The sequence below is a fragment of the Perca fluviatilis genome, chromosome 13, assembly GCF_010015445.1.
Source record: "Perca fluviatilis chromosome 13, GENO_Pfluv_1.0, whole genome shotgun sequence".
Taxonomy (NCBI): Eukaryota; Metazoa; Chordata; class Actinopteri; order Perciformes; family Percidae; genus Perca; species Perca fluviatilis.
Window position 1 is genome coordinate 15,786,908 of NC_053124.1, and position 17,500 is coordinate 15,804,407.

The following is a 17,500-nucleotide window of genomic DNA, read 5'->3' on the forward strand; positions in this document are numbered from 1 at the left end:
TAGAGGCAATGAATAATAACAGAGGATATCAGAATGCCCAAATAATCACACATTTAAGAGGTTGTGGTTTGCTTTAACTTGCAAATTTCATCTTATGCCTTGATAAATCCTTATGAAAAATTTAGATTTAAAGTTACAGAAGGACAGAAGCACAAACAGAACAGTATTTACATACCAGAATCTCAGTGAGGTCCCTGCGACAGACCACAAGCTTTCCTTGTGGGGTCATAGACTCTGAATACACACAGTCACTGGGCTGTAACACCCTCCGCTCTGCAGAGACAAATATATACAGAAAGGAAAGAGAAGGAGAGAGAGATGATGAAAACAATTTAGAGCCAAGAGTGTAGAACAATGATTCCCAAACAGGGGTACTTGTACCCCAGTGTGTACTTTCGCAGTTGCCAAGGGGTATGTGGAAGGATTGTGGAATAGCTCAACTACATAAAAAAAGCTAAGTAATAATTAAATGATTAATATAGATGGCGAAAAGTAGAGAATAAAACGGTTGAAATAGTTAATGTTAACTAAAAGTAATGAATAAACACTTTTAGTACAAATAGTACTACAAGTACTGGATAAATATATATATATTAAAAATTATATTAATATAGATAGCTTATTGTAATGGTTAAAATAGGTAAAGGTAAATCACAAATGGTTGTAATAGCTTGAGGTAATAGATAAATGGTTAAAATAGTTAAAGGTCCAATATGTAATATATTTACTGTAATAAATTCAAAAAATGACCCCAATGCGTCATCAGATATTAAGGAAACATGCTAAGTTGAAATACTATCTTTTCTGACAACAATGCTAATGCCAGTATTTTCTTCTTTTGAAATTTCCATTCCGTGACGGAATTTCTGTTTGTGTTTTGGTCTTTGTGTTGTTATCAATTGCCCAGTTTGACAGCCAGGCTGGGTTGCCAGATATACCTGTAAAAACGTAAACCCAGAGCGCTACAGCTGTAACGTTAGGACAGCCATGAAAGCAGCAAACAAATGAACGGGATCAACGGAGATAGATTCTACCCGACCTAAAAAAAAAACAGCATGTTTCTAACAGTTGTGTACCCTGGGGTCAGCTGATAAAAAAAAAATAAACTGTGTGCACAGATTCATAATCTGTGCTCTCGGTTTTATAAACGTAAGCAAAATTAGAAAGATATTCACAGATTCGAACTTCTGGGATCAATTCTCTATAGCGAAATGTTATTAAATCACAAACGACGCATCTTTCCTAAAGTAGTAAGGTTAACAACGAACTACAAACTCATTTTCATTAAAACGAGCCGTCCTCTGACCTGGAGAAATAACATTATTGATCTCTATGAGCAGCCGGCGGCGAGACTGCAGTCAGTCAGACCGGGCGTGTTTAGGGACCATCTACAAAATACAACACCGACAAAAAAATATCTATTAATTAAAGTCCCTAAGCACTCGTCTCACTGTAAAATAAATGTAAATAGGGAAGAGAGGACCGTGAGTTTGCAGTGTGTTTAACGATTGTTGCAGTAATTCTAAGCCAATAAAGTGTGTTCAGTCGGGTGGAGAAGACAGCAAGGTAGTGGTATTTTTAGCAGTTCCTACCGTAATTCTAAGCCAAGGAAGTGTGTCTGTCTGTCGGGTGGAGAGGGCAGCGAGGTTGTTGTGTTTTTAGCAGTTCCTACCATAATTCTAAGCCGAAAAAGTGTGTCTTTCAGTTGGGTACAGAGCTCTGCGTGATTGTCAATATAGCCAGCATCTAACATTGGCTACTCCGCTGTGCTGTGAAGTAATGTCTGGCTATGTGAGACAAGCGTCTAGCAACATTGTTGTGGATACTCCTTCAGAGCGCTTTGGAGGAGGGTCTGGCAAAGCGAGACTATGGATGCTGCGGTCTCAGCCTAGCAACCTCCGTGAACTTCAAGTCTGGGGAGGAGGGGACGGGGGAGACGACTCTCTCCAGTATTAAGAATTTGTACTGCAGTAACTATTTTAAACACTAGCTGTCAGTATTACATATTGCACCTTTAAAAGTAATCCATAAATGGTTGAAAGATCCAGTTCCTGCCACTTCCAAACCTGACCAAACCGCACTAAACGTGGTCATGCATTTCTTTGTGTGTTTGTGTGTACCTCCAGTTTGCGACGCCACAGCGAGCACCATGTCCTCTTCTGCTCTGTCCATCTTCAGACCCACAATCCTTAGCAGCTCATGGGCCTCCAGTGAGGGATGTGTGTGGACACTCAGGTAGGAGTCAGCGCTCACGTACACGCAACAAATAACTGGAAGATATATAGAAAGTGTTCATAGAACAGTAAATGTAAATATATTGTAAATGTGCTTTTGTAACATGGTAAATGGCTAAAACAAAAAATACTGAAATACTGTAAAATCATAATAAAGCAGATGCAGAAAAAAACTCAAGTATTTACAGAGCAAGAGACATGAGTTAATTTTTGTAAAAATATAAACACACACTATAAAAGCAATTTGCATGTGTATTTTGAAATGATCATCATTATCATCACAATCATTATGCATAATTGTGTAGAGTCGCGTGTGTTTTGTGTATGTGTCTGTTACTCACTGTCTCTAGTATCAGTCGGTGGACTTCGTAGTGGCAAACAGTTTTCCTTTAAACTCAACTGCTGATGCATTTGTTTACTCTGACAGAGAGAGAGCAGAAGAAACATCAATGATATTGTATTTATACTTTACTGATCATAGTGATGCACTGACAACATCTGTATTAACACCCATACAGCTCAGATTGAAATATTACAATTGAACCCCTATGGGCTTAAGTGACTGAAAGACTTATTTCTATTATTAAGTCCTGGAATTGGTACTCAACATTCTGTAAGCCGACACAATCAGGAACTTTATACTTTCACTGGTTTTGAAAAAACATATTTTTATTTATACCATTACAACAGTTAAAAGTTACAGTAGAGCTTCAGATTTGAAGCCATATCAATTAAATGTAGCTTACAGTGACAAGCAGCATGGGTGTACTAAGTATTCCCTGTCATCCACCCCCCGCCCCCTCTGGCTTACCTTTTGGTTTGGAGGGCAGTCATCCACAGTGCTACAGGAATGAAACAAGCACAACAGTGAGGAGGGATTCAGGTAGGCAGTGGGAAAAAACATGTGGGTGATGGGTAGTCATATTTATTACAAAGAACAAAGTCCATGTGCAGAGACAAACACACTTACTGTCTGCGACGCAGAAGTTTCTGGAACTCCTTTAGGTCTTTCTCCAGTGTGGGGAACTCATACAGATCTTCTAAAACACACCTGTACAGAGTCTAACAGAGAGAGGAAAACAATCATGTTAACACCTGTTGATTAATGGTTAACCATTTGTTTGGTCAATCAGGAAGGCTGGAAACTGGCAGCAGGAATAGCATTTGAATGCCTTTGTCTTTGAATGATCTCAGACATTGGCTCCGCTGTGCACCAGGCTCAGTCTCTAAGCATCATTAGTACACTGGCTCCATATCAAACAGATATCTGACTAGATGTCTGTTACAAGGATAGCATATAAATCACAACATATCAGAATGATTACGGCTAAAAAGAGGGCATGTCAATTATTTAAAGGGTTAGGTCACCAAAATCATTTTTCAATGCTTTGAGATTCGTAAATGAAATTTCTTTGATCTTAATTCTTAGTAGTGGGGTGGATAAATAAATCTCAAAATTGCACTGCACAATATCGAATTGATGATGGAGGTTAATGGGAAAAATGTGTTTTCGTTCTTTGCAATTTAGATTTGGCAACCTTTTTAACCAGGCTATGGAAAGTAAGCCAAAAAGATTACACTGGTAAAAAAATACTACTTCCCATAACCATTTGACATACAACTGAGGTTAATAAGGATGATTTAAACCAACAAAATAACATGGCATTAACATTACAATCTGTACAGCTCATTTACTTAGAACCATCAAGTGTATATTATGCTGCGTAGGTAGATTACAATAAAGAAACATCAGACACATTTTACTTTAATGGGTGACTAGGCACACTCAGTGCCTGTGTGTGTTAATGGCAGAGAATAAGTAAGTAGCATGAAAGTCCCGAGGGGGGAAAAGAAAAAAACGGCAAGGGGGGAGGCACCCCCCCCCCCCCCCCCCCACCCACACACACACACACACACACACACACACACACACACACACACACACACACACACCCCCCCCCCCCCCCACCCCCCCCCCCCCCCCCCCCCCCCCCCACACACACACACACACACACACACACACACACACACCTGCTTATTGCCGTCATTGACCCACCGTAGCCTCCCATCCCAATTCCCCTCTCATTCCACTGTTACTAGGCAACTATCACCTGGGTTACGCACTCCATATGAGATTATACCCATGCCAACCCTCGCACTTTGGATTCCATGGCAACCCAGCACCGAGCAATGGAGCCGGCCAGGTTACGGAGGGACAAGTGATTGGTGTGCGTGTGCACATTTTGTGGGTGAGCGTGTGGACGAGTACACGTTTGATCGTGTTGTGTGTGTATTTGTTTCTCTTTCAGTGTCACGGGGATTCAAATCCAATTCAGCGGACCATGTGAAAATATAGCAGGAACACAGTGGATACAAGCAGCATTTCTCAAGAGAAATGTGACACTAAGAATATGTCTGTGTGTCTCTTCAAAGTCCATGATGTACTGTGTAGATACTGTATTTTGTACATGTGTTGGAATAATTCAATTTATGCTAATTGTATTTGTTACGTGTTATCAAATACATTTGATAACAGTATTAGTCTATAAAAGAAAAATATACAGCCACTTATTATGTGTATACCCCTCATTCGTCATATGATACACCATGAAATGAAAACCATTACCTTGCTTTGTCAGAGGGATGAAATAAAAAACATCCAACAAGGTTCCCATGTGGGAGATAGCTGAAACTGTTCAGTTTAACAGGAGATGCAGCAAAAAAAGAAAATCACACACACACACACACACACACACACACACACACTCTCTTTTTAGGTCTTTGTCTCTCTCCACAAAATGTTTGATGTCCTGTCATCCATTTTAGAACAAGACAGAGAGACAAATTAACATGAATGAAGCTTCTTCTGTGACATGTTAAAGGACACCAGAGGATCAAACTCATTAAATTGTTCAAATAAAAGACAGGTTGAGAAAAAAAGAAACAAAACAAATGGTGGTGATGAAGGCGAGTCGTGTCGTACCTTCATGAAGCTCCTGATGTGCTCCTCTTCCTTCAGGAAGTCCTTGTAAAGCCTGCTCCAATGGGAGACCAGCTGCAGTACCTTACGCTTCCTGAAGAGGGCGTCTTTGCCCTCCTCCTGGACCCTGCAGCGGGCGCTGCTATAGGTAAGAGTGGGTCAAGGAGACAAAGAAGAACAGTGTGGAAGCTGAAAGGATGTGGATGTGTGTGTGTGTGTGTGTGTGTGTGTGTGTGTGTGTGTGTGCGATTATGTGAGTGTCTTTGCTAGTAAGGATATTGTCCCAGCAGAGCCTGACAGAGGTCATTGGTGGACATGAACACCTGGTAGGTCACCAGGAAGTCATCCAGCAGCATTTCTGGAAGACAGGAAACACATCATCCGTCACTTTCAAGGCCTTCACCGGGCAAAATGGTCTAAGTGAAGTTTTTCACTTTTATTTTAGGAATTAAGATGTTAAAAGTGACATGAAAGTTCTTTTAGTTTCTCCCTTTGTCCCTCCCTTCACCTCTGATTCCCTCAGTCTACATTATACTAATGAATGGTGTCCTTTGTGTCAGCCACATTAGAAAAAGACTTTAACCCCTTAAATTCAAGAATGATCCTTTCCCCTTTTATTTGCTTAGCATTAAAATAATAAATCATTTTATCTCAACAATGGAACAAATAACTATTTGTAAGGTGCCAATGGACAGTGTTCGCGTCTAGCTGGTGAACATAGTGGAGGATTTAGCAGCTAAAGAGGCAGATATTGGACTTACATCCATCAGGTGGCCAGAAACACTACTAACAATGAATGCTAACGTTGCTCCGTGTTTGTTGGATGTGTAAATAATAGGGCTGTCAAGCATTAAAATATTTAATCACGATTAATAGCATTGTCCATAGATAACTCGCGATTAAAATACATTATCATATGTTGTAAATGTACTTTAAAAAGGATATTTTTAATGCAAGTTTTCTTTCCAAGTTTTTAATGCTCTTATCAACATGGGAGTGGACAAATATGCTTGCCAAATGTTTAATAGTATTGCAACAATCCAAAACAATGACAAATACGGTCTAGAAAATTCTCCAGAATAACCTCTGTATTGCATAGTACTGTATGCTCAATGCTGTATGCTCAAAACATACACTGAAAGCATAGTATGGCAAACTCAAGCTCCTTAAGCAACAACAGATGGGCATATTAACCTGAATGCAACATTACTCGGTAATATTAACACAATGTAGCGTCCCACTTTACACCTGTAAAGGTTAACTCCGTTGCAAACTATCCAACGTGGCCTGCCTTTGGTGAGGAGGAGGAGGCTCCTCCGGTGGTAACTCCATTCACATTGACAGGACATGCAAATAACTTTATTCTTGTCAAGATATTTAAAGGGTGCTTGCAACTGTCAATCAAACATTTTCCAACTACAACCACACAGTCCATCTGAGTCTTTCAGTGTTAAAGTTCTAATAAATGATGCCTATAGAGGCTTTCTCACCAAATATTAGCTTTGATTGTTGCTTATTTTGTCAGGAAATTTGAAACCAGGCTTTAACAAAAAGCTAAGAAAACATTTCTTTCTCTTGGTTCATATTCACAACTACTTCAAAAACTAAAGAAAGTCATTAGAGTAGAGCAAGCTAATGTGCAAGTGAGATGGCAAGAGTGTGTGTCGTGTGTGTGTGTGTGTGTGTGTGTGTGTGTGTGTGTGTGTGTGTGTTTGAGAGACTCAGCAGGTGTTCAATGGGTAAGAACTGAATATAAACAGCCCTCGTGGCAGATGGGTAATGAGCCATTGTTGGTGGTATGAGGGAGATTTGATGTGTGTGCATGTGTGTGTGGTTTCAAACTCTTTCCCTGGGAGAATTTGTGACCCAAATATGGCTCTGTCGGGCCAAGAGCAAAGAAATCAATTATAGAAGACTGAGTAAAGACTGCAGCATCAATATTTGATCAACTGTCTTCGCTTTAGAAATAAAAATACAACTTTTCTCAAGAAATATTTTTAGGCAGATCTTACTGGGCTTATCACTTTTTTGAAAACCCTGTTGACTTTGACTTTCTGCAGAGCTCGTTCCTGACTAGCTATCCATCTTTTTCCTTCCTTTGATTTCCCTCTCTCTTTCTCTCTCCATCCCAAACTCTCCTCATCCGCCCCCCTTCCCTACACCCCCATTTTTCATTTCCTCCCACTACTACTCCCCTCCTACGCTCGCCCTCTCTCAGCTCCCTGTGATGATAAATATCCATTTTCATCTTCAACATATGCCCTCTGTGTTTGCCCACTGGCACGCACAAAGTCAAACACACACACACTCATAGATGCAGCAGTACACACGCACACACAGCCCCCTAATGAATAACTCATTCAGTTCTGACCTTGGGGACTTTATCTCTTGTGAGAGAGAAAGGAAAAAAGAGAGAAAATGTGTGTGTGTGTGTTGAACTAATCGCAGTAATCTGCTGCTGTTTTTTGTTGTGTGTGTTTTTTCTATGTGTACGTGGGGAGGGGTGGTTGGACCAATCGCTCTCTCTGTGGAAGCGTGTTCCAGCCTGTTCAACATGCTGCACAGCTAAGCCCTCTAAAACGGCCCACTGATGCTTAACACCACCCCAGAGGGCGCCCACACACACACACACACACACACACACACACACACACACACACACACACACACACACACACACACACACACACACACACACACACACACACACACACACACACACACACACACACACACACACACACACACACACACACACACACACACACACACACACACACACACATAGACCGAAAGATAGACATACAAATACAGAGACAAAGACAGTCAAACATGCACATACACTCTTGATGATCTGGATCCCTGCTTCTGCCTCCTAAGAAGAAAAAAAAAATGTGTCTTTTCTTTCTTCAGTGAATAAATATCAGGCGGTCCTCCTACACAAAGACCATCTTAGTTCTCTCTCTCTCTCCTACATTCATCTCTCTCTCCCTCTTGTTTTGTTTGCTTCCTGCATTTCAGGGAGATGGCTGCGTGTGGACTGCTGGGAACTGGTGGTGCTAAGGAATTGATACATAAAGACGCCTTGTCTTAAAACGGTGCAAACACGCAAGAGCAGGGTTTTTATAAAATACAGAATGGGAGCCGGATGTCTCTGTGTGATAAAAAATATTACTTTACTGGACCTGGGCTCCATATTGATACTGAATTTAAATTTATTTTCATCCAGTGGACAAAGATCCATTGACTACGACAATAAATCTGGGTTTTTTTTCTGTTTAACTGTGTGCAGGAACGATTATCTTACTTTAACAGCATGAAAAGGAAAAAAATCTAAACCAGCTCACATCAAAATGACTTTCAAATTATTCCAAAACCATTCGTTAATTCGTTAACTAGTCAACTTAAATTAAATTAAAAAGAAAAAAAAACTATTTGGATTTGACAAAATAGACATTACTACTAATATTTAACATACTAAATGATTAACTGATTATGTGCAAAAAATAGTCAAAGTTAATCAAAATGATTAGTTTTCAGCCCTACTTTCAATGTGGTCTATGTGCTAACTCGCTGCTATAAGACAAATGACAAAACGTTTCCTGTGGTAAAATAGTACAGTAGTACTGTCACTTCTGCACTGTCAAAGAACCCAGTAACTATAAGAATAGTGTAATGAAATAGTTTGCAGCAGAAATAAGGCAATACATCACCCTGAGGGAATAGTTTCACAGACTTATTAGAGCATTTAACCTATTCCTCATGTTTACAGATTTATAGACAATGACTTGGCTGAATGAATGCAGCCACACACACACACACACACAGACACACACACACACACACACCCCATACTTGTGGGGAAGTGCATACCTCCCGGTTTTGAACGCTATTGTGTGGAAAATGAAAGAGAGAGAAAAGTCTAAGTTGGGCTGTGTTGTGACTTGTGTGGCACTGAAAATGAAATTCCTCGGAATGAGAGGGTGGAGAGTTGTTTTATTTTAAACATAGCTTTGGACAAACAGCAGAGAAAAACATCACAACGTCTTTATTTATATGACAAACTGTCTAATTTCCAACTGACTTTTGTTTTACTAAAAATTCTATCTTTTTATGGCGATACAACCCTGTTGTGTGTGTAGTTTATGTCAAACCTACCGCTCTCCCTGACCTCTGGCGCCCCTCTTTGGTCGTCCAACCGCAGGTCACTCAGCAGATGCTCCAAGATCTTGAGCGGTGTCCCCGACACCACCACATACCTGTAAGACGAAGAGTCGCAAAAATCTTCCTCACTAGAGCACCAGGTACGATCACTTCCATTCCTCCATCCTCTCTCCCTTTCTTCATCCTTATTCTCCTCCACATTGTCGTCATCGATGTAGCGAAGATGGGGTACATCAAATGTACAGATTTCTGAACTGCTATACTCATCATCCTCCTCATCTTCATCATCTATGTCCTCCTCTGCCTCTGCAAGCGTAGCTAGCTCGGTGGTCATCCTCATATCCAAACACTACAGGAAGATCAGCCCTCATCCAAGCTTTGCATACCCAGGAAGGGTGCTCTCCTGTGGGGTGAACTGCTTTGCCGTCTGCCCCTGTAGCAGCTCCCCGAGATTAAAACAATTTCTCTGACAGCTTCTACAGTAGCACTCGGGGTAACTGATTGCTACTAAAGATGCTGAGCACTGTATACACACAGACATACACACACCCACTTAACCTGCCTGTCACTGACACTCCCTGTGTTGTGCCTTAGGTCTTGGCAAACACTGGCCTAAAAACAGAAAAACACACACACACACACACACACACACACACACACACTCCTAAAACGCATACACTGATTTGTACAAGGAAGTAAACCAGTCTTAGTGTCATCTGTTTCCCTGTCAGCTGAAAACAAAAAGCCATTCTCTTCTTCCAGTTCTGAGACAGGAGCTAAAGCATACATTATCTTAGACACACACACACACAGACACAGACACACACACACACACACACACACACACACACACACACACACACACACACACACACACAAACACACATAGTGTTGACAGCACTACTGGTATGTTGCATGTATGTGCAAGAGTGTGTGGTTGCAACTTGAGATCCCAAAGTAAAAGACTGAAAATGCTAGGGAGGATTACTATAATTATGTTTTTGTTGCTACTGTTGATTTAAAGGGCTCTTATTATGTACAGTAGGAGGAGGGACTGACCTCTTGTCGCAATCGTCCTCTTTGGACCCGCCCCCTGACGACGTGGGTGAGGGCCGGTCTGATGGCGACGTCACTGATGAGGTCACTCTCCGCAACACCAACACATCCCGTCCTCTCTCCTTCAGACAAACCCTCCCCAATGCCTCCTGAGAGAGAAAGACAGAGAGAGACATGTCACAGAGTGAGGCAAGGACAAAACTGTTGGAAGGCGATTTAAGGAAGTAAAGACATGGGCTGTTATTTCCAACAGTAGACACTTTCAGCCTTGACAGACAATAACATGAATGTGATGCATCTGTCTACATTATTTGTAGACTCACTGTTTGTCCAGACTGAGCAGACTCGGATCACTGAAAACCCAGTCAGCCTTCCTCTAAGCTTTACATACCAAGGAAGAGAACAAAATACCTGTGTCCAGTAGAGGCCAACCAACACATTAGCCGGGCCAATATTATAGGCCTATTTTAGCTTGTTACAAGATGTATTGGATTCTGTGTATATGATGTCCAAAATGCCAAAGATATGTTTGTGGTCATTTACACACTGTTTAGCCATTTCATTTTCTGTCCACCAGAGAGCATTATCAAGTTTCATTTTAATCTGTAAAATGTCTCGCTCAACACATACTATCTGTACTTTTTACTGACCAAGTTTAAGGGATCATAATAAAAAAAGTTTTTCTTTGTAATGGGTTTGTTCAAAAACAATTATCATCCGATACATCGTACCAAATAAATATTGATATTGTCTTGGGCCTCAAAGATCTAGTATCAATTAGGCTGTAGTGTCCCTCTTTGACCTAAGAATAAAATGTTTCTCTTACACATACGCATATGCAGCACACTTGCTCACCAGTCCACACATGCAGACTGATTTTGTTAGCACCATTACAAGGAGGTATTGCATTTCCTGGCTTCAGAAGAAAACTATTGTGTAATAAATAACAATCGGGACAACTAGGAATGTAGGCTGACACTTGAAATGATCTGCCGCGCCAAACATTAACAGCAACACACACACGCACACACACACACACACACACACACACACACACACACACACACACACACACCTGCAGTGACAGTGGAACAGAGCTCCAGGTGGACAAAGGAGCACAATAACAAACAGCTTGAGGAGAGAAAAAGGAGAGGAGAGAGGAAGATCAAAGTCAGAGGACAGGAGCAGGAGAGACAAAGAAGCAACATCTCTCCCCCAGCTGCTCGCTGCAGTCTCTGTCGCAGCTAGAGAGATTGAGCAGCAATCAAAACTGACACAGAGAGCTTCCTATGCAGAGCTGTCTCTGTTTCACGGTTTCTGCCTTTAAAACACACACACACACACACACACACACACACACACACACACACACACACACCACACACACACACACACACACACACACACACACACACACACACACACACACACACACTCTTAAGCTTCATAAAAAGTGCCAACATTATTGTAATCAATAACTGTGATTTTAGACATTATGGAGCCCTAACAGAGAGCTCTACTAATGCAGTCACTGATATCTCTGTAACCCACAAAAAACAACTCAATAGACAGGCCAACATGCCCAAGCAAACACACGTACACATACAAAAATGCACGCTATTTCTGTGATCGTCTGATGAAGGGGTTGTCTGATCGTGAGACGGCTGGTGAGGTCTGAAAAACAATTTGCCTAATTTGTGTGTGTATGAGGACAACATGCCCAATGACTCATGCTATAATACAGATGTTCAATGCACCGAGGTGACGGAATCCTCTCCCTCAGGTGTGTGGGTGTTGATATTAAAGGGACACTTCACCGATTAGCATTAAGCTTTGCATCAGTAGAAACCCGGTAGTATTTTCGATTGACCGTGCTTCCCTGCCTCATGTCCCCCTGAGACTAGATTTCTCTGTATTGTGGGTCTGCAAAAGCCTCTGATGATGCAAAAATCGTCATTTAGCATCATCTGAGGCATTTTTGCCCAGAGGCTATGGACTACAGCCTGCTAGTTCCACATGTTTTCAACCCGCCCATAGGGGGTGGGACTGTCACTACCCGATGCGAGTCGAGTGTCAGCGGGACACATTGGTACAGATCGGAGAATATGCAGGAAACTTTATTACAGACGGAATACTCGACACACTACGCGAGCTTCGCCTGCTACAGAGACCAGCACCTCAGCCTCGAAAGCGCTGTGTGAGAAAGCGGAAACGCGGAACGAGGGCAGGAGTTCGAGCTAGGTTGAAAGCTAACGCTAGCTGGCCACCTGTCCCATCCATCCTGCTTGCAAGTGTCCGCTCATTAGACAACAAACTGGACTACATCCAACTTCAACAAAACTCCCAACGCGAGTTCAGAGACTGCTGTGTTTTTGTTTTTGTGGAAACATGGCTGAACAACAGTGTACCGGACTCCGCTATTCAGCTACCAGGCCTGCTAGCCTTCCAACAGGTGTTGCTCTGTCGGGTAAGACTCGCGGAGGTGGGCCTCTTTGGAGGTGGGTGCTTTTATCCAACTACTGCTAACCGCTGGTGGAGTTTGTGACTGTTAAATGCCGACCAGTCTATATTCCACGGTATACTCTGTGTTTACATCCCATCAAGCGCTAATACTACCAATGAATTAGCTGAACTTTACAGAGCCTATAATGTGTGTGCACTAAATGTAGCCTGTTTCGTATGTCGTTTTTATATATTTTAAATATGTAACATCACTTGAGCCACGGTGACACGTTGTTTTATGTTTATGGTTGAAATGACAATAAAACACACTTGACTGCCTCAAAATATCCCTTTAAACACAATATGATTTAAAAGTTGCATTTTTTCTGCCCAACCTCTTGGGCTCATACACTTTTTATTTAACAAATTCTATACCTACAGTATTTAAAATCAAGTACTTTGGCACTTTGTTTGGCAAGTTGTACAGCCAATTGAGGCAAATTTGTGGTTTTTGGGCTACGTAAATAAAAAAGACGTCACAAGTCTTTACATTACAGCTAAATGATAATGATGATATATAACACTTGCAACTGCAACAGATTTATATATTTTGACACCTTATTATGATTCATTGGAGGGGCATTCAGGTAGTTCACAGGTTGAAAAAGAAAAAATTGGGAGCTTGTTCTTAGTTGCAGAGATGCATACAGCTGATAAATAAGGCAGTGACCGCTGATGTGAAGAGATCTGACACTGCATGTCATTAATTATAATTTGGGCTGGCACCGAGACCGCACCCAACAACCCAGATGTGATTTCAAGATAACAAAGCTTTTGTGGCTAAGTGGTCTAAAGGGGGCATGTCATTAGATCACATCATCAAGGGTTCAAATATGAACCAGGATCTTTTGTCACAAGTCTCTCCCTTTTCTGACCTTTCCCGTCTCTCTTCACCATCAACTATCTGACAAAGAATATTGCTCCAGCAGTGTTTCCTCTATGTTGATTTTATTGTGGCGGTGCGCCATGGCAACATTTCTTCCACCACGCTATCAGAAATAGGGCAGACGCACAATAGTCGCGGTTGCCTTTTAAATGATCCTGTCGACATAATGCGTGAATGACGCAATCTTTATGTTCACGTCTTCATTCTTGATGATGATGCTGGTTGTATTCTGGCCCTCATGACCCCTGACCTAGGACTAGGTATAAATTAAGTACATTTGCAGAATGATATGGTATTAGGCCTAGGCCCAATTTGTTAAGAATACCAGTTGTACCATAAAATAGGATGAGAAATAGTATTGTTTTATTACAATTCTATACAACAATATTGAATAGGGTAATAAAATGGGGGGGGGTTTGCTGTTCGGACAGACCTGCCCCCACTGCTAAAAAAAAATCCTAAAGGAAACACTGTCCAGAAATACTGTGAAAAAAGAAAAGAAGAGAGAGATTATGTAACTATTATAACTACTATAAAAGCAAAGAAGAAAATGTGTTGTGTTCCTGATACAGTTTCAAACTGTTTCTCTTTCTGATAACACACTCACTCTTTACACAGATGCCAAGAAAAACAACTCTGAGCCAAGAATGGAGGAAGGCAGCATTATAACACACATACACACGCTCAAAATCAAAAGGCTTTCAGAAAATGCAGCAAAACCAAACTTTGTACTTTGAACATTGTTCAAATGTAACTATATGTGCACACACACACACACACATTCACACACACACACACACACACACACACACACACACAAAATCTGTAAAGAGTTAATTGCAAACAGCAGCTCCTGAGAACAACATTAATTTAGCCTGAGAAAGAATGCAAGCCATGAAAAGGAAAAATACACAAAGAACACAGTTGAACACTGTGGAGAGGAAGGGTCACAAAGTTATGCAACACAGAAAGAGAGAGAGAACAAGAAAAGAAAGCAAGATGAAAGGCAGGAGACGGAAAGTGAGAGACAAGGAGGAGTGTGGGTAAAAGTGAGAAATAGAGTCAGTGTGAAAGAGACAGAAAAAGTTATTTTGGCTTTGACATAAAGAAAAAAAACAAATACCAGAAATTGGTATTATACTGGATTAAAACTAGTGGGGTTACATGTTTATGTTTTGTTCACACGCTCCTACTTATACCAAATAATGTCCCTATCAATATGACGTATTGTACAGAGGAAAGGTGGGCCTCGCGGAAGGCCAAAAGAAAGCATTCTCTGTTCCCTTTGTGATCCTCCTGTTTGTGTGTGTGCGGTGTGTCTGTGTGTGTGTGTGTGTGTGTGTGTGTGTGTCATGCGTGCTGTGACCTTGTATAGTCCCTTGTGCAGCTGATGGCTGTATCAAATGAGTACGAATTCAAGTCTGAGGTGACTAGAAGGCAAAGATGCACGTAATACACTGTAAGGCAAGGCAATTTTATTTATATAGCACATGTCAGCAACAGTGCAATTCAAAGTGCTTTACATAAAACATTAAAAAGCAGTTCAAATTTAATACAAAATTAAAAACAGATAGAATACAGGAATATAATTCATAGTGCAGTACAATGAATAAAAAAAAAAAGGCAACGTCAAAAAGATAGGTCTTCAGCCTTGATTTAAAGGAGCTGAGAGTTGTTGCGGACCTACAGTTATCTGTAAGTTTGTTCCAGATATGTGGAGCATAAAAACTGAATGCTGCTTCCCCCTGTTTGGTTCTGATTCTGGGGACAGCAAGCAGACCTGTCCCAGATGATCGGAGAGGTCTGGGTGGTTCATAGTTTACAAGTAGATCTGAAATGTATTTTGGCCCTAAAACGTTTAGTGATTTATAAACCAGCAGAAGTATTTTGAAATCAATTCTTTGAGTCACAGGAGTGTAAAGACATAAGAACTGGAGTGATGGGATTCACCTTTCACCTGTACTGACACAGAAGTTATTTCACTATGGAAACAGCCCACACCGGTTTGTCAGAGCTTGTCTGTCATGGGGAAAAAAAAGAAGAAAAAAAAAAAAAAGAAAATCACCATGACAACGCAGTCAATGGAGAGTGGTCTTTGTGGTGAATCGAGCAGTTACCTGGTTTTGGTTTCTTCCACATTGTGCAGCCTGAGCTGGACAATGAGCCGGCTAAATGGTTAAAGATCAACATGTGCTTCCTACACAGAGAAGTCTAAGAGCCCATAAAACCGCAAGAATAATTTTGTTAATTTCTTTTTGCACTTTTATTATAACCACTGGCAACCTCTGTGGATTAAAGTGGTGCTTGATGCAACATGACCAATGATTCATATTAGGATTTAATTTCTTACAAAGCCATGACACACAGAGCCATCAGAGTCATGACCACTCAGCACCTAGTGATGTTATTCCATACTTTTCATTTTATTGATATTAGCAAATAAACTATAATTCAGCCATTTTTTTTTGCCTCCCCTTCCTTTTAATAATATCATGATACAATAAGTCTTAAATGTCACTGTTTATACTACTAAATGGAGGTGCACATATAATCATCTTTTTAAGAGAATCATCTTTTTAAGATAATTTCTGGATCCTGACAAAGCCTTAAATGGAAATGATAATTTGAAGACAAACTGACGACTCCTGCATAAGCAGCTGGATTTGATGTTACTGTAGTTCCAATTTTGTCTGAAGTTAAAGAAAACATTGTTTCCTCACTCTACGACAATCTCACAGCAATCATTTTAATCTACTAGTTCTTAAGTATTTTCAAGCTGCCGAGGAGGCATTACTTTTGGCCACTAAAGTTTCCTCTTCAATCTCTGTTATTTTGTCTTCTCCCTGAGCAACACTCATTTTCTTACTTTTGTGTTCTTTCTTTTGCCCCACTGACTCCCTTCGCTCTCTCTTTAGGTCCTTTCTTTTTTTCCGCTTGTCTGATTGGTTCCGTTTTGTTGTCTCTATCGATTTCTTCACTTACACTGTCACTCTGTCGAAATATGCACACACATCACGTGGTACGCTCCATAGGGTTTGTCACGTACATGTGCAAGTGGCACGGTAACTAGCCAATGAAACATGATCATTATAGCGTTTCAAGCGGCCCCAAAACAAACACAACTAAGCCACAGAGTCAACGGCCGGGACGCATCTCTCCACAAAATAAACAAAATATTTCATACTTATCGCGACACTTTCGATATAATTTTGCGCAACCTGAAATCGCGATAACGATATTGAGTCGAAATATCATGCACCCCTAATCAATAGTATAGCAGTAATAATCTGATCACTGCACCTGCTTTTGATTTTGCTTCTCTAGAAGATAGAACATAGATCTCTGTTGTTACATATACTGTATTGTGTGATGTTTTAATTTCGGCTAATGTTTTACTGCACTAGCTGTATCTGTGTTTTAATGTCTTGTATCTATTTGCCTCTGGTCGCTGCCTATTGGCCAGGTCGTCATTGTAAAAAAGAATTAGTTTTCAATTGACGATCTGTTTAAATAAAGGTAAAATAAAAATGTGAGTGAAATCATATGCTCTCTGGAAAACACGCATTGTGATGTAGGGTGAAATCAGCCTGCATTTGCTTTGTTTCCTGCCCTGAGGTGCACTGTAGAGTGGGATTATACAGTTCAACGCTTCACTAACACCCCACTCATTACGTGCAC

At 40.8% G+C, this 17,500-nt stretch overlaps 1 protein-coding gene across 1 annotated transcript in view; it reads right to left on the bottom strand.

Annotated features, from left to right (window-relative positions):
* Positions 1 to 17,500, bottom strand: part of rapgef5a (Rap guanine nucleotide exchange factor (GEF) 5a) — a 48,218-nt gene that overhangs the window by 5,588 nt on the left and 25,130 nt on the right. The window contains exons 10-18 of the mRNA XM_039820791.1: positions 10,438 to 10,583; positions 9,373 to 9,473; positions 5,494 to 5,572; positions 5,218 to 5,362; positions 3,205 to 3,296; positions 3,046 to 3,076; positions 2,576 to 2,654; positions 2,121 to 2,270; positions 176 to 273 (exon numbers count right to left, since the gene is read on the bottom strand). Of these exons, the coding sequence (XP_039676725.1) occupies positions 176 to 273; positions 2,121 to 2,270; positions 2,576 to 2,654; positions 3,046 to 3,076; positions 3,205 to 3,296; positions 5,218 to 5,362; positions 5,494 to 5,572; positions 9,373 to 9,473; positions 10,438 to 10,583 (921 nt within the window). The remainder of the gene's footprint in view (positions 1 to 175; positions 274 to 2,120; positions 2,271 to 2,575; positions 2,655 to 3,045; positions 3,077 to 3,204; positions 3,297 to 5,217; positions 5,363 to 5,493; positions 5,573 to 9,372; positions 9,474 to 10,437; positions 10,584 to 17,500) is intronic.